This window comes from Vulpes lagopus, chromosome 3 (genome assembly GCF_018345385.1).
Source record: "Vulpes lagopus strain Blue_001 chromosome 3, ASM1834538v1, whole genome shotgun sequence".
Lineage (NCBI taxonomy): Eukaryota > Metazoa > Chordata > Mammalia > Carnivora > Canidae > Vulpes > Vulpes lagopus.
The window spans coordinates 158,581,310-158,609,140 of record NC_054826.1 but is presented as its reverse complement, the minus strand read 5'-3'; the positions used below and the strand labels follow the sequence as shown (position 1 = coordinate 158,609,140).

Below are 27,831 nucleotides of genomic sequence, written 5' to 3'. Positions count from 1 at the left end.
AAAAGTGAAGTAGAGGCATAAAGACTACAGCAAATATTTGTAACATATGGTATGAGAAATTGAACAGGACCTAACTAGGTATATTCAGCAGCATTTTATTCAGATGAAGTGGTCTGCTGTCTTGCTATCACCAAGACACTGTCAAGACATTATTGTTGTCATTGTCATCATTTTCATATTTCCAAAGGATGATCTGCAAAAGAATTATTAAAAGACTTGCCCAGGGGATCCCTGGGTGGCTCAGCAGTTTGGCGCCTGCCTTTGGCCGAGGGCCCGAGCCTGGAGTCCCGGGATCGAGTCCCACGTCAGGCTCCCGGCATGGAGCCTGCTTCTCCCTCCTCCTGTGTCTCTGCCTCTCTCTCTCATAAATAATCAATCAATCAATCAATCAATCAATCAATCTATCTTAAAAAAAAAAAAAAAAAGATTTGCCCAAGGAGTGCCTGCGTGGCTCAGATGGTTAAGTGTCCAACTCTTGTTTTCAGCTCAGATTTCAGCCTGCACTAGGGTCAATGCTGAACATGAAGCTTGCTTAAGATTCTCTCTCTTCCTTTCTCTCTGCCGCTCCCCGCTTACTCGCATGTGCGTGCACACACACTCTCTCTCTTTCAACAAAAGACAGAGACTTGCCAGAAACTGGGCAGTTACTAAATGGTGAAACTTGGATTCAATTCCAGTTCACTCTATTACATTATGTTATTTCCTAAGAAATGCTATAACAAACGTTAACAGTTTTAAACATAAATCTTTCTGTCCTAACCTAATTCCTTCTTCTGGAATAAAATCCTAGAGGTAGAATTACTGTTATTATTCCTTCTTCTGGAATAAAATCCTAGAGGTAGAATTACTATTTAGAATTACACACTAACAAACTACTTTTGAGAAGGGCTGTATTAATTTAACAATCCCATCAGCAATTTATGAGCATGCTCATCACCCATCACACTGTCTCTTCACTAATCGACTATTCTTATTTTAAAAAACTTTTACAAATTCAGTGAAAACGGGTATTTTTTATTATTATTATTTTGGAATACTTAATGACTAGTGAGGCTCACATTTTTCTTTTTTAAAAAAATATTTATTTATTTAAGTAACCTCTACACCCAGTATGGGACTTGAACTCACAATCCAGAGATCAAGAGTTGCATGCTCCTCCAATGGAGTCAACCAGGAGCCCCTCACATTTTTCATTTCTAATACAGAAATTTAATATATCAAAAACTATGATGACAAATTTATAGATGCACCAAATTTTTCAAACTTATATAAAGTTGATGAAATACCAGTATTGAAATATTGATCACTATTTTCAAACAGCTTTACCATTTCATTTCTCCCTTGAAAAGTGACATTCTGGAAGTGACTGTCATAAGTTATAATATGAAAGCAGAGGTTAATTTATATAAATTTAAAATCATATTCCAGTTGATATTAAAAGAACAGCACATGACCTTCAAGTAGTTTAATTTTTATTACTTGCCTTATAATTTGAACGAAAATAAATGAACAGTATATTATTTTCCATTAGGCTTCCGCTTTAAATTTGCAATCATTAGGGAAAGCTCTATAAGATTTGAAAGCAATCTTAGTCAGTCCCTAGGCAGAGAGAGTGATATGGATTCAGCAACCTTTTGATGAGTTTCCAGATATCGATAATTCAATAGGCACATTTCTAAAATGGTGTCAGATTTTCCACTTGATAGACATTTCAGTCAAACTTTAGTAAAGTTTAGCTTTAATGAGGTAGGTATTATTGGAATAGAGAAACCTTAAAATGCTGAAATAGCTACAGTAAAACAAGATGAAGAAGAGTAATCATAAACAAGGACAGAAGAATGAAAAATGATACAAATCCATTTCATATAGTGACAGAAGCTAGAATTGCAGAGTCTAAGACAGTATCTCAGAATTTAGACAAGTGAGCAGAGATCCTAATTATATTTATCTTTAAATATCATAATTAGAGGATTAAGAGACTAGATTAGACAAATAAAAGGTTCTATGGGCATTATTGCAAATAATTACCAATAGTCGTCCTCAACCTGAAGTCTTGCCCTCAACAAGGGGAGGAGTTGAGAAAAGGTGAGAGCATTGTTTGGTATCAAATGACTGAGAAGCACTAATGGCACCAGGAATACCAAATATTCTGTGATGCCCAGGCCAGTCTTGCACAGTGAAAGAACTGTTCCGCTCACATGCCAAGAGTACTCCCAAAGAAAACCAATGGATATAATACCAGGACACTATATAAACTGGTTATACTGGAAACATTTTTATCTAGGACTAAAAAGGAATTAAGAAAGCACAGATGAGGGTAGCGCCAGTGGCTTAGTGGTTTAGCGCTGCCTTCAGCCCAGGGCGTGATCCTGGAGTCCTAGGATCAAGTCCCACGTCGGGCTCCCTGCATGGAGTCTGCTTCTCCCTCTGCCTGTATCTCTGCCTCCCTCCCTCTCCCTCTCTCTCTCTCGCTCTGTCTCTAATAAATAAATAAAATCTTAAAAAAAAAAAAAAGCACAGATGAAACATTTGCACAATAACCTTCTATGTTTTAAACCGGGGCCTGATAGGCCACTCTCCAATACCTCTCTGTAGTAAACTTAATCCTTAATGGATACAGAGTTCTATGGTAATTTTTTGAGCAGCTTGTGTGAATGAAAGAGAATAGTAGGGTTAAACTGCATCATCATCATGTACACTGTGCAGAGATGCATTAAAAAACAGAGACCTTGCAATCCACTAATCTTTAATATATATATATATTTTTTTTTAATAGATATTAACCGGTTATATATATATAACCGCTGGGTCACTGGGGCTGCCCAACTAATCTTTAAAAATATTAAAGGATTCTAAGGAGCCTTATAATTGAAATTGGGGGATTCAGAGAAAGGTTGGAATATGAGTAAGGACATAGTCGGGGGCAGCCCCAGTGGCCCAGCGGTTTAACGCCGCCTTCAGCCTGGGGTGTGATCCTGGAGACCTGGGATCGAGTCCCACATCGGGCTCCCTGCATGGAGCCTGCTTCTCCCTCTGCCTGTGTCTCTGCCTCTCTCTGTGTCTGTCATAAATAAATAAAAATCTTAAAAAAAAATAAAAATAAAAAAGAACATAGTCGGGGGGTAGTAGATAATACATCTCTATTAAGGCAAAGTATTCACTGACACAAAACATTTGAGTAAATTGAAGTTTTTTAAAGCATACATGGCTTGTACCTTTGTTTACACAGAGCTTTTGCCTTAGTGGAGGGTCTGGAATTAATGAAGAAAATAAAATTGTTTCATGCTATTGAGTCCCAGAATTAGATTTCTCCTACATCTTAAATTCCAGGAAAGCATCTATTGAAAGTTTTCTAATCAAAGTGTTTAAGTCATGCATATATATGCTTATCAGAAATAGGCTGAGATAGTAAGATAAATTTAATTTCCTACATGGGGACAATAATCATCAGGACCAAAAACAGACAGACTCATTGGAGGTTTACATTCAGTCAGTATTTACTAAATTCACACCATATCTTTGTTGTCTTCACAGCACAATGTATCAGTGTGTAAGAGTACAATACAAGCTCTGGTGCAAACTGACCATGTTCAACTCTTGGCTTTACCGCAGACTAGCTGTTTGACCTGACACAAGTGGTCTCTTATTCCTGTGCTAATACTTTGTTATAGTTTTGTGTGTATGCTCATGAGGGATATTGATCCCTGGTTTTCATCTCTTATGATGTCTTTGATATCAGGGTATACTGGCCTCACCAAATGAGTTGGGAAGCATTCCCTCCTCTTCACTTGTCTGAGATGGTGTATTATTTTTTACTTAAATGTTTGATAGAATTCACCATTGATGCCATCACTGTCTAGACTTTTCTTTGTGGTAAGATTTTAATTTACAAACTTATTGCTTGACTTGAAAAAGGTCTATTTAGCTTTCTGTTTCTTTTTTTAAATTTATTCATTCATGAGAGACACAGAGAGAGAGAGAGAGAGAGAGAGGCAGAGACATAAGACAGAGGGAGAAGCAGGCTCCATGCAGGCAGCCCGATGTGGGACTCGATCCCAGGTCTCCAGGATCACACCCTGAGCCGAAGGTGGCGCCAAACCGCTGAGCCACCGGGGCTGCCCAGCTTTTCTGTTTCAAGTCATTTTTAATATTTGTATTTTTCTAGGAATTTGTCCATTTCACCTAAGTCATCTAATTTGTTGGGATAAGGGTCTTCATAAAATTTACTTATAATCCTTTTGATTTCTAAAGGGATTGTAGTGATCCTCCCTCTTTAATTCTTGATTTTGGAACTTCTATTTTCTTACTCAGGCTAGCTAAATGTACTATGAATTTTATCTTTTCAAAGAAATAACATAAGGCTTCATTGACTTGTCTTTATTGTTTTTCATTTAAGTTTTATTTTTAGTAAATTTTGTATTTAGTGAAGTATTGCCTGAACATTGTTCTAGAAGCTAACTAGAGCTTCATAACAAAAACTAATAGTTCTATTACTACTTCATCGCCAATTCTCCTGCCTCAGTTAACCATCTCAGAGTTACCTGTTTCTTCTGATATTTACCTCCAACTTTTCTAGATAATATGCTTATACCATTATTTGACTTGTTTTGCCATGTTAGACACTGTAACTACTAATTTCCTATGCCGAATAAGTTTGTTTCTTGATATCATCATGCTCCCTATTCATCCCCTCTCCTTATCAGTTCTCCTCTTCCTATCTTCCACCTATATTTACATTAAAATTTCTGGTAAAACAGTCAATTGTTTCATTTTATAACTATGTAACTATTGTTTGAGTTGAGCCACAAAATACACTCTGATTCTCTATCTTTTTTTACACGACCTTTTTTCCTGAAGTTAATATTTACTTCAACTCCCTGTTGGCTTAATTTTCTGTGTAGCTATTACTAAATCTACTCTTAAGATAATACTAAACCATCTCTTAGTATGGCTAAACACATCAGATAATTTGTCATCACTCTACTGGTCCCACAGACAATCACCTTGGAGCACTCCATCATCCTGTTTCAGTTCATACTCTCCCCTTCCCCAGCTTCCCCCCAACCCCCGCAAGTTTTACTTACATATGATTGAAGAGTCTGTATTTAAAGACTACAGCTTCTGTTCTATCTGAAACTTCCTTCACCATCAATCTGGGAGTTTCACTAGCATCTCACATTGATGAGTCAGTCTCTTGTATCCTAGATGGTATGTTCTCAGGTGTTTTGGTTTATTCATTCATTCATTCATTCAATAAGTCACTCAGTAACTTCTTGAGAAGGGATGAAAAAAATATTTTTCTAACTCTGAATACCTCTTCTACATATTTGAAGTATAATTTAGCAGTGAATAGAATCTTAAATTGGAAATACTTTCTCACATAATTCAAAGACATTATTCCACTGCTTTCTCACTTCAGTGTTACTATCAAGAAGTGTAATGATGCTCTGATTCTTGTTCTTTTGATGGTAGCCTTTCCCCCCTCCCATTCTGGAAATATTTAGAGTCTCCTTTTCACTTTTTACTGTTTTAAAATTTCAAAATGATGTTACTTGATATGAGGTCTATTTGTTTCATAGTACTCATCACTTAGTAAGCCACTGAGTTCTGGAAAAGTTTTCTTTTTTTTTTTAATTTTTTTTAAAATTTATTTATGATAGTCACAGAGAGAGAGAGAGGCAGAGACACAGGCAGAGGGAGAAGCAGGCTCCATGCACCGGGAGCCCGACGTGGGACTCGATCCCGGGTCTCCAGGATCGTGCCCTGGGCCAAAGGCAGGCGCCAAACCGCTGCGCCACCCAGGGATCCCCTGGAAAAGTTTTCTTATATTATTTCTTTAATATATCCTCCTCTCCATTTTTTCTGTCCTCTTTTTTTAGTACTTGGATTACTCAGATGTGAGACTTCACTAGTTATTGTAAAATTGTAAAGGGTGTTAAATTTTACCCTGCTTCCAGGGCAATAGGTAGGCCTGCAGCAATTTAATGGCAGAAGACATAGAACCCCTGGGTCAGAGACAAGGAACTTTATTAGTCACGGCAGCATGAAATTCTTCATGTTTGTGCCAGTTCTCCTTGCATCCCAAGTCCCACAGGGACAATGCGGTGGCAGGCCTAGGCAGATGCTGCATAATTAGTAAGTTTATGCAACAAATCAGGAAATCCACAGATGAGGACATCTTAAATTTTTTTTTAGTAAATTAATTTTTTATTGGTGTTCAATTTACCAACATACAGAATAACACCCAGTGCTCATCCCATCAAGTGTCCCCCTCAGTGCCTGTCACACATTCACCCCCAACCCCGCCCTCCTCCCCTTCCACCACCCCTAGTTCATTTCCCAGAGTTAGGACTCTTTATGTTCTGTCTCCCTTCCTGATATTTCCCACATTGACAACATTCCCACACATTTCTTCTCCCTTCCCTTATGTTCCCTTTCACTATTATTTATATTCCCCCAAATGAATGAGAACATACACTGTTTGTCCTTCTCCGATTGACTTACTTCAATCAGCATAATACCCTCCAGTTCCATCCACGTTGAAGCAAATGGTGGGTATTTGTCGTTTCTAATGGCTGAGTAATATTCCATTGTATACATAGACCACATCTTCTTTATCCATTCATCTTTCTATGGACACCGAGGCTCCTTCCACAGTTTGGCTATTGTGGCCATTGCTGCTAGAAACATCCGGGTGCAGGTGTCCTGGTGTTTCATTGCATCTGCATCTTTGAGGTAAATCCCCAGCAGTGCAATTGCTGGGTCGTAGGGCAGGTCTATTTCTAACTCTTTGAGGAACCTCCACACAGTTTTCCAGAGTGGCTGCACCAGTTCACATTCCCACCAACAGTGCAAGAGGGTTCCCTTTTCTCCGCATCCTCTCCAACATTTGTGGTTTCCTGCCTTGTTAATTTTCCCCATTCTCACTGGTGTGAGGTGGTATCTCATTGTGGTTTTGATTTGTATTTCCCTGATGGCCAGTGATGCGGAGCATTTTCTCATGTGCATGTTGGCCATGTCCATGTCTTCCTCTGTGAGATTTCTCTTCATGTCTTTTGCCCATTTCATGATTGGATTGTTTGTTTCTTTGGTGTTGAGTTTAATAAGTTCTTTATGGATCTTGGAAACTAGCCCTTTATCTGATAATGTCATTTGCAAATATCTTCTCCCATTCTGTAGGTTGTTCTTTGAGTTTTGTTGACTGTATCCTTTGCTGTGCAAAAGCTTCTTATCTTGATGAAGTCCCAACAGTTCATTTTTGCTTTTGTTTCTTTTGCCTTTGTGGATGTATCTTGCAAGAAGTTACTGTGGCCAAGTTCAAAAAGGGTGTTGCCTGTGTTCTCCTCTAGGATTTTGATGGAATCTTGTCTCACATTTAGATCTTTCATCCATTTTGAGTTTATCTTTGTGTATGGTGAAAGAGAGTGGTCTAGTTTCATTCTTCTGTATGTGGATGTCCAATTTTCCCACCATTTATTGAAGAGACAGTCTTTCTTCCAGTGGATAGTCTTTCCTCCTTTATCAAATATTAGCTGACCATAAAGTTCAGGGTCCACTTCTGGGTTCTCTATTCTGTTCCATTGATCTATGAAATTTTTTGTATAAGAAGCTGCAACAGGGACCCCTGGGTGGCTCAGTGATTAAGTGTCCGCCTTTGGCTCAGGACGTGATCCCAGGGTCCTGGGATCAAGTCCCACATTGGGCTTCCTCTACCTATGTCTCTGCCTCTCTCTGTGTGTCTCTCATGAATAAATAAATAAAATCTTAAGAAAAAAAAAAAGAAGCTGCAACAAATCTGTCCCATCGTTACCTTTATCTTTATCATACTGCAGAGCAAACAAATCTGCCCTTTGTTCCTAAAGGAGTCACTATCTCTGTTTCCCAAGTCTGCTCACTGTACAAACATTTACAACATAATCCAGAACAAAAGCCTATCAGTGTTTCTGCTCACAAGATGTAAAGAAATATGAGACTTATACAGAACTATTAACAGTTGTTTCTCCAATTTTCTTACCCTTCCTCCAATTTTCCTTATTGTCTTGTGGTCCTACCTTTCGAGAGAGTTCTTCAATTTTGCCCTCAAAACTTTCAACTGAAATTATTTTTACTCTCATACTTTTAATTTCCAAGAGCTCTTCCTTGTTTTTGGAATATTCCTTTTCCATATAGTATCCTATTTCATAAATAAAATATCTTCTCATTTCCTTCTAAGGGGCTGGTAGTGTTATTAAATTTTCTTCTGTTCGGGACGCCTGGGTGGCTCAGCGGTTGGGCGCCTGCCTTCGGTTCAGGTCTGATCCCAGGATGCAGGATCGAGTCCCATATCAGACTCCCTGTGAGGAGCCTGCTCCTCCCTCTGCCTATGTCTCTACCTCTCTCTCTCTCAGTCTGTGTCTATCATGAATAAATAAATAAATCTTTAAAAAAAATTTTTTTCTTCTGTTCAAAATAAGGAAATTGTTCAACAGTCTGGTAATTCTTAGTTGTATATTCAGAGTTAAAAAATAAAACAGCAATCATGCATTAGCAGCACCTATCAACCACTGAGACTACCAGGGGGATAAACCAGCACGACTTGAGTATGAAGGACTTAGGGTCCTATGAAGTTAAAATGTACATTATTTTTCTATTAGGCTAGTATATTCAGGAAGGAATTCTCCAACCTTCAGTCTGATGGCATATGAAATTTTAATGGCAATGAGTTCTCAGTGTTCTGAGAACTAAATAGGAAGAGGACACTGGGAGTTCCTCTTTGCACACAACCTGGTGCCTGCCTTTCCAGGGTTCTACAGGACAAACTGGCTTGCTCTTACAGGTCTTCCCCATGATGAAAGTTAGGGCTCAGCTTTTCCACTCTGCTAAGTTGGTCACCATTTGTTCAACTAACTACATTTCTTCTTTCAATTTTTACTGCCTCTTGTCTGTTATTCTCTCCTCTCACATTTTGTCTTTTGGAGTTTATATATTTTTATGTCTTTACTATCACTTTAGTAGAGTTTTTCAGGAAGAAGAATAAACCATGTGTATTCAACTGACCATGTGATTTAAACATAAGTCATAAACATATTTACAAATTTTGGTACAAATTACCATATTGTCCTTGATCTGTGCTAATGTACACTCCTCTACAGTAGTGTGTATGTTTTGTCATTACTGAGTATTACTAATCTTCACATCTTTGCTGACCTAAGGGATTTTTTAAAAGTGGTACTTTATGGTTGAAATGAATAATTCTTAAAGTATTGATGAATATTAAATATTAACATGTTTTCATCAGTATACTAGCTATTTTGAAGTTGAAATAAACTTCTGAAGCATGTCTGTATAAGCTCTTTGTCTCTCTTGTATCAGAGGGTTAGATTTTTTCATTATTACTTTATTAAAGTAATTAATTCTGTAATTCTGTAAGTAATTTATTAAAGTATTAATTCTGTGAGGAAAAATTTTTCCACTTTGATATTTGCCTTTTCATTGTGATAGTGTTAACTTTTACATTTTACTAAGTCAAATATGTCAATTTTCCTTCAGTTTTCCATGCTTAGAAAGTCCTTACTTACAAATATTTACCAACATACTTTCTCATTATTTTGATGTTCTCAATTTTTTTGTATTGATAAATAATCCAATTAGAATTTACTTTTTCCATGTGTAATAAAGCAAGAATCTAGTCCTCCCAAAAAATAATCAATTGTCCTCGCATCATTTATTAAATGGTTCTTTATTTTGCCACTGGTCGGTCTGTGATGTGACCTTTATCATTTGTATAATCCATATACATTCTGAGGTTTCTAGGGTAACAAGATGATCTGTGTATTCTGTACATGAGACTTACCTACATTTTTCTATTAGTGTCATTTTGTATATCTAAATGTACAGGCTTAGATATTTTATTTTATTATTTCTTTCTGTATATTTAGTGCAAGGGGAGGGGTAAAGGGAGAGGGACATAGGGCTCTATCTCATGACCCTGGGATCACAACCTGAGCCAAAGGCAGATGCTTAACTGACTGAGCCATCCAGGTGCCCCAAATAAATCAACTTAATTTTTTCCCCAAATAATCACCTTTAAAGAGAAATCACCAATATAAGCATACAAAGTTAACCAAACTACTTTCTTTGTATGTGTTTTTCTATTTCTTCATAATATTTTTTTTTTCTTCATAATATTTTAAGTCCTAAAAAACTTCATAAATCCTTAAAAAGATAGTTGTAGTTTCCTATATAGTAATGTTCCTTATATCAGTAATTCCAATTTACACTTTCCTATGATTTGTACTTTTTAAATTTTGTTGTAGGACACTAGATTGCCTAAATTGTTAATATAATGAATGCTACAATTTGCATATGTACTCAAAAATGTTTAATTAATACTACCATTGTTGGCTATGAAAGGAACGTGAAAATCATGAATAGTTGTCAACAATCTCTGGATGATCTTTGGAGATCCTTTAACTCTCTTAGTTTTTTTTAGCATGTTAAAGATCCTTAAGTTCAACAATCAATAGTCATCATACTTGTCCAGTATCCACTATGTAACAGATACTGCATTTAAATGTACTTTTCCAGGGATCCCTGGGTGGCTCAGCGGTTGAGTATCTATCTGCCTTCCACTCGGGTAGTGATCCTGCAGTCCTGGGATCAAATTCCATATCGGGCACCCTGCATGGAGTCTGCTTCTCCCTCTGCCTCTGTCTCTGCCCCTATCTCTTTGTCTCTCATGAATAAATAAATTAAATCTTAAAATAAATAAATAAATGCACTTTCCAATGAAAATACTAACAAAATTCACCAACATCTGGGAAGAGTTTATATAATTCTAGCTTAGTACTCAAACAGAAGGAAATATAGGGGAAAGGAGTAAGAAAGGAAGGTGAGAAAGACAGCAAGAGGGATAAAAAAAAGATAGATAAGGAATGACAACAAATAAAGAGCTGGTCTTTGCCACTGTCAACCCTGATTTCTTCCTCTAACATTGCTAGTGCTCTAGCCATGTGCAGAGGTTGTACATTAAGTATTACAGGTGTGCTGTGGACACTAACCATCTCAGTGATTACTAGAAAAGACTGATGCTGATCCCAAACAACACAATATAACAGTATATCTCAATAGGTATACTTTGAATCTCCCAGTGAAGCCATATCAACCACCCCTATTACCTAAACTGTGATTCCATCATCCCAAGAAGGAGTAGAAGAGGGAAAAAATCTAGAGTGTAAGTGCCTAGATTAAACTTTCTATCATTAGTCAAGAGGAAAGGAAAGAGGTTGGTTGATGAGAAAATCAATCCAATTTTAAGAAAATATAGAAAAAATATATTTGTTCTACTGAATTACGGCTTCTAAAAAGTCATATATACTGTATCAACTATTTTCTATGGGAAAATGGTTATTTTAGTATAGTATAGAAACAGTAACAGGTGGAGGTTACATATATATGACAATTATGCTATAATTTGGATATTACAGATTAAAAAGCTTTTGAGAGATTGGCTGAGCCTAATTATCACATGTATTACTATTTTCTTAGAGGAAAAAACTGTTCAAGTAATTCACTTATAAGTGACCTTCTAGCAACATAACTCCTATATTTCTTAACGACCACTTGGACAGGTAATAGTAACAGTCCCAAAGTTGTAGAACTGTCAGTAAAAGGAAATAACAAGAAGAATAAATAAGCCTGGTTTAAAAATGCCCTTTCCTGATTACCTCTTGAGAACAGAATTAATTTTATTCAAGAAAAATAAAAGAAAATACATCTGCACCCTGCAAATTTCTTAAAAATTGGGATTTTGTAACTTCAGGTACTATACAATTTTCGTTATAATGTTATAATTCAGTGTTAAAATCAATACAGCTTCTTATGCTGCCAAAGATATCAAAATAAACTTTTTCCCGGGTCAAAAGTTTTCATCTGTGAATTCATAGAGTGTATAATAGTGAAACGCGGCTGTTCCGTAAAGCGTAGTTTACTGGTTCCTTCATGCTATAAAAATATGACTGACATTTCATCTGGTCAACCATCCTAAAGGTTAATTCTTGTTTCCTGTTTCAGATTTTATTCCAGGTGAACTGCTCCGGGCAGATTCTATTTACCTATTCTGAACAAACCACAAACTGTTTCGTTGCTCACTCTTACTGTTAAGAACATATTGACTTGCTGCCAGCTCTGCTGTTTAATTCATTTATGCTGAGAGCCAGGCATGAAGACAGAATTTTAAATGTGACATTTGCAGGCTGTTAGGTCATTTAAGCTCTGACAACACCAGGGAATTCCTGACATACAGACCGAACCTGGTTACCAAACACAGATAGGCTTCCCAAAGCAGGAAATTTCTGGTTGAATGAATGAATGAATGAATGAAATATATATATAATATATATATAAATATATATATAATATATATATAATTTCTCATAGGATTTCATATTAGATTTTAATGTCAATGAAAAGATCCAGATAGCCAACATTTTAAATTTAAAAAGCCTGTTTCTTTTAATAAGCTCTCAAACCAGAACTTCTTCTAACCAAATTAGCGAAACGAAAATTCTTTTGGTTGACAAAGACGTAAGGAAAGATTCATAATAATAATTAACAGTCACTAAGATTCTGACATATTTTGATATTTAAGGGCTTTTAATATTTTCTATAATCTACAGATTTTGAAAAAATCTAGTAGTTTTGAAGACCAAGACTCTTTAACAGCAGACCATTTAAAATTCTCAGATTCTGGCCAGGGCAGAGCCAGACTTTATATTCTTCAAAATCACACTATAAAATCTTAGTTGAAATACCTACCACACTGTCTTCCTGTCTTCTCTAATACTACAGTTATGCAGAAGGGATGATAGAACCATTATAATTGGAAATGAAAAAAAAAAACAAAAACCCTGCCCACATGACATTTAGAATTACACTTTATAAGGGCTGATAATGGAGTAGGATGAAGGAAGTAAGGAAAGATTGTTTTCTTATTTTAGCTAATCAAAAAAATTATACCAAATGACAATTTCTCAGCTCTTTTCCTTGTCACTAACAAGTGCTACAGTGGTTCAAATCAAAGTTTTCTGAAATTACGTCTTGTTGTTAAGTAATGAACAAAAGATAATTCTGATTTTACCCTGTATTTTATATAAGTAAGAATTCCACTATACACAGCAAGTAGCCTTTTAATATTGTGCTTTGAATGAGACTTCCAGCAGTAATAGGTGGAGTCTAAATATGGATAGATGGCTTGGAATGCCTTTCAGCTATACCACATTGATTTTGAAAAACCTTACAAAGGCAATTACTTCTCAAAGATTAAATATCTTGTTTCTTTCAAAAGAATAAAATGGAAAGCAAACCTGGTGTATTATCTGAGCTACAGGAAGTTGTTCAGCATATTTCAGAGGTTCCATTAGTTCCTCATCCATCCGGTCTTTCTTATAGCTGAAAAAAAAGGAATTAAAAAACACACAGCTAAGGTCAATGCTATTTTAAAATATGGCCAATATTTAAATATGCCAAACATTAAAACTATTAAAAATCTATATTTAATGTTTCTGAAATAATCAGTATTTAGTAAAATCTATGGGAAATGACCTAGTGATCATTTTAAATGACACAGCTATAAGTACATTCAGAATGCTTTTAATTACGACGTAACAAGATTGGCTAATATCATCTGATACTCTCAGATTCTTTCACTCTGAGACTTAAAAATATTTAAGAATTCCCTGTTTATAGTGTGTACTTTTCAACATAGTATTTAAAGGTCTTCAAAACCTGGCTCCAACCACATTCAACCTCCATCTCTAGCAACTTCTTCTCTGGGTACCAGTCTACTGTTTCAGCCACATCCAACTACTGGCCACCTGCCAGTGTGCCTTGCAGCTCTGTGCCTCTCTGATGCTCCCCATTCTGTTTCCTGTTTGGACCAACCACCAAGTCCTTCTTTATTCACTCTTCTTTCAAATATAATTATTTAGACCTGTCTAGATATATTTTTCACCTCCCTCAAGACAAAAACCATGTCTTATTCTTTCTTGTATATGCAATGTTTACTATATAATACTCAATAAATGTTTGCTAAATGAATATATGAATAAAATGAAGACAACAGTAACTGAGAGGCTATTTTATATAAAAAATATTTTAATATCTACATTAACGAGATGCAGAGTTGACATAATACAGACTTAGTAGAGTATAAAATAGTAGACAAAAGAATAAAAATAAAATCTCCCCAAATGAGAATTAGAAATAATGTTTTTTAGAAATTATTGACCCTATTTGAAATAAGAAATCATTATATTTCAAAACAGTAAGACCTAAACATATTTAAGCCTCCTTTACCCATTTTTTCTGTAAACTACACAGCAACCTACCAACAAAAATTAAATTTTAAAAATTGAAACCTTGATTTGTCTTGAAAAATAATCAAACCAGACTGGTCTGAGTCTTTAGGGCTGCGGTTAAGAAATTTGATGAGAAATGTGGAATCTCTCTCGAGAAAAAGGCAGATAAACAAGGACACAATTTTGCCTATTTAAGAGCTTAAACAGCCTCTTAACTAGGTAAAAGCTTGTGTAGGTCTTGCAGAATTAGTATAAAATTAATTAATTTGGGGGAATTTTGAAGATTCACTCATGATGAAAAAAAATCATCTCAAAACATTGCTTTATAGGGACAGAAAGCAGAATTATGGTTGCCAAGGACAAATGTGGGGAGAACAGATGGTTTTTTAAAGTAGGCTCTATACCCAGTGTGAAGCGTGAAGCGGAGCTCCATCTCACAACCCTGAGATCAAGACCTGAGCTGAAACAAAGAGTTGGATGGATGCTTAACCAACTAAGCCACCCAGGCAGGCACCCCTTGAGTGACTTTTTAAAAGTGTCAAATAGTTAGTATGAAAATTCCAGACACATCTCTATAGTTTCTTTTTGTTGTTGTTTTATTTTTTTCTGAAACACTTGAAAGTAAGTTGCAGATATCACAACAGTTCACATCTTAACAGTTTAGCATGTATCAACCAAGGGTAGGTATGAAAACTTTAATAACTGCAGGACATTTTTTAAAAGTCACTCAAAGTACAATTCACAAGTAATCTTTGTATGACTTATCACTATGGACTTAGAAGTTTTTTACTTATTCAGTGTTTTCACAATCAATTACAATTATTTCTCATTTTGAATTTCTTAAAACTGTCTGTCATTCTTACTTTATATGTTGTTAGAAGTATCAAAGCTGACTTCCTTTCCATTTAATTATTTTCATTTTTAATATATTTTAAATTTTATACTTATTTTTATGTTTGGCTTTTATGTTATGTTTTATGTTAAGAGGCTTGGGTGGTCTCTTTATCCTTTTAACTTCTAATACTCAGATATATCCTTTTAACTTCTAATACTCAGATATATATAGGTAAGTTAGTTGTTCTAGATTAATTCTCCCAGGCAAACAGGACTCCTTTCAATATGGAGATGAAGATCTCCTTTTATTTCAGAAAAGTTTTATAATTTTAAACATTATATCTGTCCATTTTCCATTTGTTTTTCTAGTTTGAGTTCTTGAACTAAATATATTGGATTTTCTCCATCACTCTTTCTCTGATCCTTTCAGCTCTCTTATTTCAGTTTCATTTTCTTGACTTTTTCATTTCTATTCTTTATGTGTCTTATTGAACTTTTGGTAATATCTATCTTCCCTTGGGTACCTTGTAATTTAGTTTTCATTTCTGAAATGATTTTTGTCTTTTTCTGTCAATTTCCTTCCAGACTTCAATCAGCTCCTGTTTCATACATCTTTTTGTTTGTCCATTTCAATTGTTGAGTTTTGGAACTCTGATTCATAGCATCCTTCATAATGCAATTGCTTGTTTAATACAGGTTATTCATAATCGAGTGTTGTATTGCACGTTTCTTTTTTTGTGGCCTTTCTCTTTTTATTTTTCCTTTCATTCTCTCTCTTCTCTCTCTCTCTCTCCCTCCCTCCCTCTCCCCCTCTGTGTGTGTGTGTGTGTGTGTGTGTGTGAAGAAGGTGTTTTTTAATTTTGTTTTCTTATAGCAGCAACTTTATGCAGATCCTGGCTTCTTTTTACGTTAAAGATTATTTGTATTGGGTTGCTCCAGAATCAGCAATAGCAAGTTACCCTGTGATGAGGAGAAGAGAGCTAATTTGGCTTTATTAAGGATTCTCAGTTCAAGAGCACCCTCCTCTGTGGCCATGGTGAAGTACAGACTAATAAATGGTACTTTTTGTGGTACAGGTGGTGCAAACAGAATTTATCTTTTTAAAAAATTTATCTTATTTCCTTTGGACTCTAATCTTCGACTGCTTCTTTCTTTCCTTTCACCACCAAGCCTCCAAAGGACACCTCCCCCCCCACTTCTTGTAAGGTATCTTCCATTCTTGAAGAATGAGTGCTTTCCCCACTTTCTAAGCCTCATCTCCCAAATCAGGCTGTTGATCAAGTAGTTCATGCCATTAGTCTAATTCAGAAAGTAAGAAAACTACAAATGTTAATTTATATGGCTGCCATCCTAAGGAAACTGGGAAATTTTCTCTTGCAAAAGGGTAAGGTTGTCTTTCTTAAAGCCATCCTAATATTTATTTTATTTAATATTTTGAGTCCCTCCTAAAAGATGTTATTTATAGATAGTATCTATAATATCTATTATCTTTTTCCAAGATCCTTCACTAAAATTTAACTAAATAACAAGGGAATAATTTCTGCATGGAAAAAGCTGTATATTCCTTTTTTTTAACTTAACTATTTTTTTTAAACTGTGCTTTTGTAGAAAACCATAGTAAATGAAATTTGTTTATATTATAAAAGGATTTTGGGTCCAATATAGTGATGCTACCTTCTCAAATTGAAATACTATGCAAATCATCTGCATACTAAATAAAATACTGCTGGTAAAATTCCAACACCTATGAAGTCTTTACAACCCTCATCTCTTGTGTTCTTTTATTCTGTCACTGATGCCCTCAAAAATCTTTCTGTGCCATCCAAGCACTCCTGAAATAGCACTGTAAAATTACTTACTGTGTCCTAATACGAGACCATCTCTGATTTTAATTCTTTATCACCATATTGAGATTAGATTATTTGTGCATAAAATGACAAAGTTTACTGTGAGCAGAACACCAAGGCACCTTTTCAAACACTAGAAATACAGCCAAGAACAAAGAAGAAAGCAGAGACAACTGTGCTATGTCAAGTACAAACTAAAAATTAAGACGATCAAGGGGTGTCTGGATGGCTCAGTAGGTTAAAGCATCTGCCTTTGGCCTCAGGTCATGATCCAAGGTTCTGGGATTGAGCCATCTGGCTTCCTGCTCAGTGGGAAGACCGCTTCTCCCTCTCTTCTTGCTTGTGCATGCTCTGTCTCTCAAATAAATAAATAATTTTTTTTTAATTAAGAAGGATCAATAAATAATTCAAGACACATCACCTTGGGTAATCCAAAAAAAAAAAAAAAACTAAGAAGAAATTCTCAAAATGTATCAGAAACAGGAAGCTAGCCAAAGTTTGTGTAGCCTCTTGAACATGATAACTCAAAGTCATTACTTGAAACTGAAGTATATAGAAAAACTAAATCAATTTCTTTTTTTAAAAGATTTTATTTATCTTAGAGGGTGAGAAAGAGAGCGCAAGCACGAGCAGTAGGGATGGAGAGGGAAAAACAGACTCACTGCTGAGCAGGGAGCCCAATGAGGAACTTAATATCAGGGCCCTGGGATCATGACCCGAGCCGAAGGTAGACACTTAACCAACTGAGCCACTCAGACATCCCGCAAATTAATTTCTTAATACAATCTTGTTTTTTTTAAAAAAAGATGGAAAAATTTCTACTCATAAATTATATTTTTCAAAATGCCCAAGCATTCATGCAATTGACAACACATATCGTTGTACAAGATACAAATGACAAACCTGGGCCTTACGACATTCCTGAGAGTTTAAAGACACTCTAAGGGAAAGCTCAAACGTACTCGACAAACACAAAGTGCTATTACAACTCCAGAAAGGTCCCAAGAGTCACTACAATTTATTTTTGTGAATACTGGTTATACGAGGTGACAGTCTAATGCATCATTTTCCTTGAAATGAGATCCCCTCCAAACTTGCAGCATCATCATTCTTATAATTATCAAACTAAAAACTTGTGAAAGAAGATATTAAAACAGAACCTTGACTACTACTTACTTTGAAATAGCACAGGGAAGAAGATGAACCAGGGGAAAGAGATATAATATGAGATACAAAACAGAGAGTTAACTCCCAAGAGAATGAAGTTATATTAACTTATGGCCCAGTGGCTGAAATGCACCTCACTTTCTGTCAGCTTGCAGTACAGTATAAAAATGCACACGCCCGTTAGAAAGAATACCTCCTGTGCAAACTCAGTCAAGTGGTTCTAGCAAAATTTCTGAAAACCAAGCTCTGACTTTCACTGAGGGACTTCAGGAGTAACCTCCTGTCTAGTAGTTGTAGGCAGGCTTACCAAAAGTTCACAAAATCAGCTAGCTTGTATATATAAGAAATTACCTTTGTAGAGTCAAAAGCAATTATAAAATAGTAGTGGTGGAGGTGGTCAGAGGAAAACCTGTCAAAATTATTGAGCACTTACCCTGCTATAGGCACTCTATTAGGTACATACAACTACAATTTTATGTGTATTATTCTAGCCATTTTATTTTGATACTACATACATATCTATGTATACATGAGAAGTATGTAGAAATTCTATAGTTTCATTAATAAATTATACTCCACGTATAATTGAGCCACTTGCTTTTTTCACTTAATACTATGTTTTTGAGATCCAAGTACATCAACGTGATTACCAACCTAGTTTGTTCCTGTTAAAACCTGTATGGTATAATACGAAAATGCTCCACTTTATTTGTATATTTCAATACTAATGGACATCTGCTTCCAATTATTTATTATTAGAAATAATGTTGCAGGGTGCCTGGGTGGCTTAGTTGGCTAAGCGACTCCCTTCAGCTCAGGTCATGATCCTAGGGTCCTGGGATCCAGTCTCACATGGGACTCCCTGATCAGCAAGGAGTCTGCTCCTCCACCCCTCCCCCCTACTAGTGCTTGCTTGCTCGCTCTCTCTCTCTCTCTCTCACATACTCTCTGGCTCTCAAATAAATAAAATCTTAAAAAAAAAAAAAAAGAATGTTGCAATAAATATTATTTCAGACTCTCTCGTCAACATGTGCAAGAGATGTTCTATAACAGGAGCAAACTATAGCCCACAGGTCAAATCTGGCATGTTACTTGTTCCTGTATGTCCTATGAGCTAAGAATGGTTTGTACATATTTTAATAGTTGAAAAAATTAATTAAAAAAGAATATTTAATGACAAATGAAACATAAAACTCAGGCTTTAGTATACACAAATAAATTTTTATTTGAACACAGACATTCATCTGTTAATGCATTATCTGTGACTGCTTTTGCACTGTAACAGCAGAGCATTTGCCACCAAGACTATATGACCTACAAAGGTTAAAATACTTACTATCTGGTCCTTTAGGAGAAGTTTGTCAACTCTTGTTCTAGAGTAATTATTTAGAAGATGGATTTGCTAGGTCATAATTTAGTATGACCACCTATTTTTTTAAAATGAGGTATTTGGTCTAATTTTATTTAATATAACTGATATACCTGGATTTAGAACTATTATCTATTTTCTATTTCCCATCTATTTGATGTTCCTTTTTCCTTCCTTTTCTCCTTCTGAATTAACCAAATATCATATTAATCTTTTTTTCCTCTTTTAACATGGTAGTGATAATATATATTTACCGTTATAGTGGTTACTTTGGACATTAGAACACCTAACTTTGACTTGTTAGTCTAATCAAACTGATTATGTTTACCATTTCTCCAAAGAGAATAGTATTTTACATTTCTGTTTATCCATCTGTATTCTAAATTATTGTTGTTATATATTTTAATTCTACAAACATTTTTTTAAAACTGAATGAGATCTTTTTTTGGGGGGGGGGGTCTCATCAATATGTGATTATATTAAATGATAGACTTACCTATTCCGTTTCTCTTTACTCCTTACTGAATTTCTGTGTTTCCCTTTAAGATCATTTTATTTCTGGCTTGAAGAACTCCACTTATTTTTATTTTAGTGCAGGTGCATTGGCAACAAATCCTGTTTTATCTGTCTGAAAACATCTTATTTCACCTTCATTTTTGGAAGATATTTTTGTTGTGTATGGAATTATAGATTACAAGTTTTCTTCCTTCCAGCACTTTAAACATGTTATTTTATTGTTTTTGGTTTCCACTGTTTAGGTTAGTATTAAAGGTAACATGTCTTTTCTTCTCTGGTGGACTTTAAAGATTTTTCTCTATATTTTTTCAGCATTCTACGACGTGCCAAGTTGTGGTTCACCTAGCTTAGGTTCAGCAGAGTTAACTCTATGTATTTTGATGTATTTCCTTAGTTTTGCTCATTATCTCTTTAACCATTGGTTCTTCTCTATTTTCAATCTTTAGTCTAGTTTAAGATACTTTATACACATTAAATTGTTTTACTGAATCTACTGTTTCTTACTTTTTTCTGTTTGTTTCTTTCTCTGCTTCAGCTTGGAGATTTTCTATTGAATTGTCTTCAAGTACACTAATCCTGTTTTTTGATCATCCAATTTGATATCAAGCCATTCATTGAGTTCTTTAGTTCAGATACTACATTTTCAATTTGAGAGTGTTCATTTCATTGTTTTAGATATATTCATATTCTCTGGTATTTCCCTATCTTTTCATTTGTTTTCAAGAATTTTTTCCTTTTCCTTGAACATATTAAAAACATGGTTTAACGGTTCTCATTTACTAACTCCAAGTTCTAGATCACTTCTTGGTCCACCTTTATCTCCTGAGAATTACAAGACTAGTAAATTGAGCTCTAGTTTTCAGAGGTTTCCTGCTTAGCAGTTAGCCCTCCTTTAATTTCAGAATTTGGCAAATATTTTGAAAGGGAAACTGGTTTTGTGATTGAGTGACAATTGTGTTACTCCACCTCACACAATCACCAAAAATTTTGCTGGTTTCTCTCTACCCACAAGCAATGACCTACTTCCTGGACCAAACTCAGATCTTCAACTTTGGGCCTACTCCCAGAATCAGTAAATTAACCCACTGCAAAGAGGCTATGGATTTTTAGCTCACCTCTGAGAAGTTTTCCCAAATCTGGATTTTTGGTTTCATGGTCCTCATTGCTTCTGCACTTCTCTGATGTCTTTAAAAATATTATTTTTGTCTAGTTTTTCTAGTTGTTCTTGGTGAGATCACAGATGCCTGTTGTAAATTAAATTATTTTATCCTAACCAGAATCAGAACTGTATCCTACTACTCTTCATGTTTAATGTTTTCATAATTATTCATTTATTTTTTAAAATTTTATTTATTTATTCATGAAGACACAGAGAGAGGCAGAGACATAGGCAGGGGGAGAAGCAGGCTCCCTGTAGGGAGCCTGATGTGGGACTCGATCCCAGAACCCCAGGATCACGCCCCAAGCCAAAGGTAGATGCTCAACCACTCAGCCACCCAGGTGCCCTATACTCATTTCTAAGTGTTTTTAAAATTTCCATTGATATATTTACTCTAAGAATTACTCAAAGTGTGTTTTAGAACTCCCACAGATACTATTTTAAACTTTTTTTTTTTTTTTTTTGCTATTTATTCTAACAATGATATGGTGATCAAAAAAAAATATCCCATAAGAATTCTAACACTTTACAGTTTTTACGATGTGCTTTTTTTGGCCAACTATGGGTCATTTTTTAAAAATATTACATTTGGCTTGTGAAGAGTGTTTACTCTCTAATTGCTGAATCTATAGATCAAGCTTATTAATCATGTTGCTTGTATCTTTAAAAACATTTGGGAAGATCTTTTATCAGTTTCTGATACTATGATGTTGAAATCTTCCTCTACAATGTTGAATTTATCAAACTCTTAAGTATGTAAATTAAAAAATATATATTATAGTTCTGCTACTAGGTAACTGAAAGTTTTCATGCCTCTAGACTTCCTAACAAGCCAGACTTTTAACCTCCTTCATGCTTGCTAATGCCTTTCCTTAAGTCTATTTGTCTGATACCAATATAGCCCCTATAAGCTTTTTTTTGGTTAGCAGTTGCCTGGTGATCCTTTTATTCTCAGCTATTTAATGTCATTCATTATGTGTTCTGTGTGCAGTTAGATTTCTTTTTATCCTAAATATGATGATCTCTGTTTTTAAATAAAATTAATTTATTTAAATGTATTCTTACAATTAACATAATTATAATTGTCCCCTTACTTCATAATTTCTATTCTGTCTTTTCTTGCTTCACCTTCACTTCTTTGCAGCCTCCTCATTGATTTTTTTAATTCCATTTTTCTCCTGTAATATTTCTATTTCCTCTATTTGTATTAATTTGTCAATCTCTTTTAATTTGTCAATCTCAAAGTAAAATGCATACATACTTTACTGTCTAAAACTATTAAAACTTACTACTCTTCCCCCCTCAAAAAAACCTCAGAATACTTTAAAGCCCAACATTTCCTCTTCTTCTTCTTCTTCTTTTTTTTTTAAGATTTTATTTATTTATGAGAGACACAGAGAGAGAGAGGGAGGCAGAGACACAGGCAGAGGGAGAAGCAGGCTCCATGCAGGGATCCCGATATGGGACTCAATCCCGGGTCTCCAGGATCAGGCCCTGGGCTGAAGGCGGCACTAAACTGCTGAGCCACCCGGGCTGCCCTCCTCCTCCTCTCCTTCTTATATTTTATTGTCATTAAATATATTAGTGCTTTAACTTCCCCAATTATCATCATCATTACCATCATAATTATAAAACATACTCGATTTTTGTTAAATTTCCTACCATTTTTACTAATTAAAGAGCTCAGCATTCTTCCTTCCATTCAGACCTCTTTTCCAGCTCCCTTACCCTCTTCAAGAAGTACATCGACTTTAGATGTTGTTTAAGTAAGGTGTATTGATTCAAAATACTCTCAGCTTTTATATGTTTGAAAATGTTATTTTTTTCATTCTTTAACCAAAGTTTAGCTGAGTAATCAACTTTAAGCTGAGTTATTTTCTTAAGCCTAACTACCCACAAATGGACCCACAGCTTTTTGTCCTGACCTTCACAGAAACCCACTCTAACTCAAAACTCTAGATTTCTATATCAGGAGTTATCATTTCGGGAAGCCTCATCTTCCACGTTTACTTACCCCTTGTGTTTTAGCTCCTTAAATGTATTCCTCCAACAGACTTTCCTATCACTGAGGAAAGTGGAGCTATTGGGAGCCACTGTTCAGCAAGGGGAACAGTGGAAATACTTTCTGCCTCAGAGATAAAAGGGGCTGCAAGCAAGATAAAGCATGGTTCCTGGTAAAGGCATGTATGGATTAAGGTGTCTTGGACACATCATGGACCCAGACCCAACTCATTGATACTTTTTATAATAAGTCAAGTAGGCCTAGAAAAGGGGGACAATCTGCTGAACTTGTTGCCTAGGGAAGGTGCATGCTTGGAATACCAACTGCAACTACCTAGAAACATTATATACAAAACTAAACCAGTACAGCACTTTACTCAATAAGAGGATGCCACCGGTTCTAGTTCAATCTGGAAAAAGCCAGAAATGCCGTCCATCACACTGTGGTATTGTTTCCATGCAACTACTTTCTTTGCAGCTCAGATATGTATTTAAAAGTGTCCTTTTTTTTTTTTTTTTTTGTAATTTCCCCGAGCATCTTGATATTTTATAACAGAAGAGTTTTTTCAAAAAAAACTAGTCAGCAACAATTCTGCAACTCAAGTCAATTGATTGTTCTTTATTATTAACTTCAAACCACCTCTCTAACTCATTTATATTCATTTCTTATTCTGGGGAAAGTGAAATGTATCTAATTCTGAATATTACAGGGTATTCTTTTATTGAGAAATGTTTCCTTCTGATGAAATTTCAAACTATGAATGCCAAAGGCCATTAAATTCAAGTTGTGTTTTTACATCTAAGGTAAAAATGGGATTTCTCATATTCAGAGCCAACTCTTTGGCAACTTTGATGTACTCTTTACTACTAGAAGTTACCTAATTTGTGCATAACACAGTTGTATTATATCTAATTTTCAACAAACTAGATAGAAAAAAACCCCACCCATAACCTAAAATGATACGAGATATATTTTAATCATTTTCTATGACTTAAAATATATACTACAGTGTTTTAGCATACTAAAGAGAAATCATTATGAACATTAGTTATTTTTTAAACTATTTTTTAAGGGTAAGTTAAAGCTTTCCCTATCATTAGATACAAGATTTAAATGTCTACATCATGTTTATGCAAAGTAATTAGAGCAGTTATAACTCCTTGTATTGCAAGCAACAGACAATGAAGGTAGTATTTCTAGGCCACAGAATGCTTATATTCATAATTAATGTCTCACCATAGCGCTCACTATTACCTGTCTCAGTATCTTAGAGCAAAAGTGCAAAACATCGTCCTACAGCATGTAGTCCTTAAATCACCTAACAGAAATGTAAAATACGATGCTCTAACTCCATTTCTCAACATACATATGCTTAATATACATATATTTGGTAAAAGAATAAACATTTAAAAGAATAATATACTAATTTAAAACACCCCAGTTTAAACTGCTTACCAAGTATCTGAATCTCTGACTGTTCAGATCCATTAAGCTAGGTCCACTACAGCTCAGTATGATGCAAACTAATTCTCAGCCAGCATCCACACTTACTTGCAGGTGACAAATTTACATATTCTAGGATCAAATCCCTCAAAATCCCCTATTTCATTAATTTTCATTTGCTTTTCACTTTTGAGAAATCATACTAGAAAACATCAATTAACATTAGAAGCTGATCCCATGAGATGAGGGAGAAAGACTCTTAATATTGAAGTTAAAATGAAGTTGATCAATCTCACTGAAAAAAAGCATTCCATAACAATATGTGGGCTTTCTTTAGTGTAAGTACTTTCAGAATAATATGTGACAATTTCATAGAATTAAAGAAGGGACAAAGTCCGGAATATCACTGAGTACGACAAGAAGTTTGTATACCTGAATCTCAAACAAACATGGAGAAATAACAGAACTAATCAATGTTAGATAAATTAATATCATCTGTAGCTCAAATGAAAATTATTAATGTTTGTTTCATGAAGAAACAATGTTCCCTTTTTCATATAAATTTTTAATTACTATTTATATTACTAAGACATAGTTAAAATCAAATGTTATCAATTTCCTGTTTTTTATTTTTATGAGAAAATTAATTTTGAAATAAACCTTTTTAATTACCTGCTACCTTATAAGAATGTATCTATTACATATATAGGAAAAAATATACACATATATAGGTACTTTAGGGGCATCTGGGTGGCTCAGTTAAGCATCCGACTCTTGATTTCAGCTCAGGTCATGATCTCTAGGTTGTGAGATCATGCCCCATGCTGGGCTCCACACTGGGCATGGAGTCTGCTTAAAAGTCTCTCTCTCCCATTCCCTCTACTCACGCCTCTTTAAAAAAAAAGAAAAAAAAAAAACCCCACATTTTAAATAATATTATATTGATTAAATGAAAACTCACATAAATGACTTCACTTGCAATTTTTAGGTACGGTTAGGCTCTATTAAAAAAATTATCACAAAATTTCTAATTATCAATTAATGAGCCTTGAGAAAATAATAATATTCTAATAAATTTAACAGCCATACCCCAAAATTGATATCGGTCATAAAGGATACTGCTGGCAAAGAACTCAGGCCATGGTTCCCTACCAGGTTCATTTTTCCCCCCACAGTAAAATCTGTATAGTTTAACACTAATATTATTTTATCAGAGTGAGTTCTAAACAATGAGTTAATATTTACAAGATAATTATTGGTAAAATAAAAACACAATGAAATAAGCATAAAGTCCTGAAAGTGTTATATATAAATCAAATTTTAAAATATTGAATTCAGTTTTCCCCACTGATAAATTATAAATGAAAACTGCTCTATCTGTATTACTAATTAATCATAAATAATCTTCACAAACACCTTACGATTTCTTAGGACCCTTCAATTTCTTGATTAAGCATTTAGTAATATGCTAAATATATGCCAGAAGAGCAGCAGTTCAAAAAGATCCTATATTTACCTGTTTTTTAAAAATTCCATATTATCACATTTATTAAAGCAAGGCAACCCACATATAGTGAAAAATTTTTATCATTCTTTTTTAAACTAAAAATTCAACATCAAGAGCCTTTTCTCCTGACACTGGTCTGAAGAAACAAATATAATTTATTTGAAGATACAAACTACTTCAACCTTCAGCATTAAAAAAAAAAAAAAAAAAAAAAAAATTGTTCCATACGTACAAACATGTGATTCTACTGCCATCTTCTGGTTAAATACCATTTCCCAATTCCTTGTAGTACTCCAAATAAGAAACTACCAGATATAAAATAAGTACTTTCTAGTATCAGATTACTAAAAGTAGAATAGATAATTTTTGCAAATGACCAAAAATACATTAAAAATAGAATTCTAACAATAATTTTTATTAATATATATAATATGCTTTCTCACTAAGTTGAACTTATTACGCACTTTATTGTATTTGAGCACAGAACTAAGACCCTATAAGGAAAATAAAAATTAACTATCTTAATAACCTTATGAAGTGAAATTATTATTCCCATTAACAGATAAGGAAACTGAGGATCCAAGAAGTCATATGGTTTGTCCATAGGACATAGCTAGTAAAGGGAAGACACTCTAAATTCAGGAACTGGCTGATTCCAATGACTCTGCCTTTGATTATTATGCTATAATATCCTCTATTCAGATAATAGACAATGAGTTGATTTAACTCATTCAAGACACTACAGCTTAATTTAGTGGAACAAAGCAACAGTATTACAATTCATAAGGAGACCAAGAGAGTTACAGAACATAGAATCAAGGAGTTAAACCTTAAAGGTCCCACAATCTACTTTCCCGTATAATTCAAAAATTTATTCCCTAAACATCCGATAGATTAAGTTCTAATGTTCTATTTTATAAATAATACCATAACATTTTTAGAGTTTTTTCAATTTTCATTTTTTGGGTCCTATATGTTTAGAGTTTGAATTAACTTTGCTTTGATCAGTTTTGAATATTAATAAATATTAGTTGGAAATTAGTGTCCCTAGGAAACATAATATTTAGTAATTTATATTCAGAGAAGTATTACTTACACAAAAGGATACAATACTATATTCTGCCATATACTATTCACATACATTGATTTCTTAAAAGTCATAAACCAATTCAATGGATGTATTTGTTTAGTTGTAGGTGGTGAAATAAATTGCTTAAAAAAATCTGTCCAGGGATCCCTGGGTGGCGCAGCGGTTTGGCGCCTGCCTTTGGCTCAGGGCGCGATCCTGGAGACCCGGGATCGAATCCCACATCAGGCTCCCGGTGCATGGAGCCTGCTTATCCCTCTGCCTGTGTCTCTGCCTCTCTCTCTCTCTCTCTGTATGACTATCATAAATAAATAAAAATTTATAAAAAAAAAAAAAAAATCTGTCCATGAAATGATCAACACATTATTTGAAACAATAATAAACTGTAACAATAAAACTTTAATGTATGTAAATTGACGAGCAGGATAATTAAATTATCAGTTTTGTCTTTATAAATCTAATAATCACATCTAATTTATGCTCTCAAATTCTAATTTAATGAGTTCCTGAATGATTATAATGACTAACAATTATAAATAGCAATATAAAGTGGGCAAATAAGAT

General features: G+C 34.6%; 1 protein-coding gene across 1 annotated transcript in view; it reads right to left on the bottom strand.

Moving 5' to 3' along the window:
- The window catches only part of PIGK (phosphatidylinositol glycan anchor biosynthesis class K), a 114,685-nt gene that overhangs the window by 26,230 nt on the left and 60,624 nt on the right, over positions 1-27,831 (bottom strand). The window contains exon 10 of the mRNA XM_041749203.1: positions 13,344-13,428. Coding sequence (XP_041605137.1) covers positions 13,344-13,428 — 85 coding nt within the window. The remainder of the gene's footprint in view (positions 1-13,343; positions 13,429-27,831) is intronic.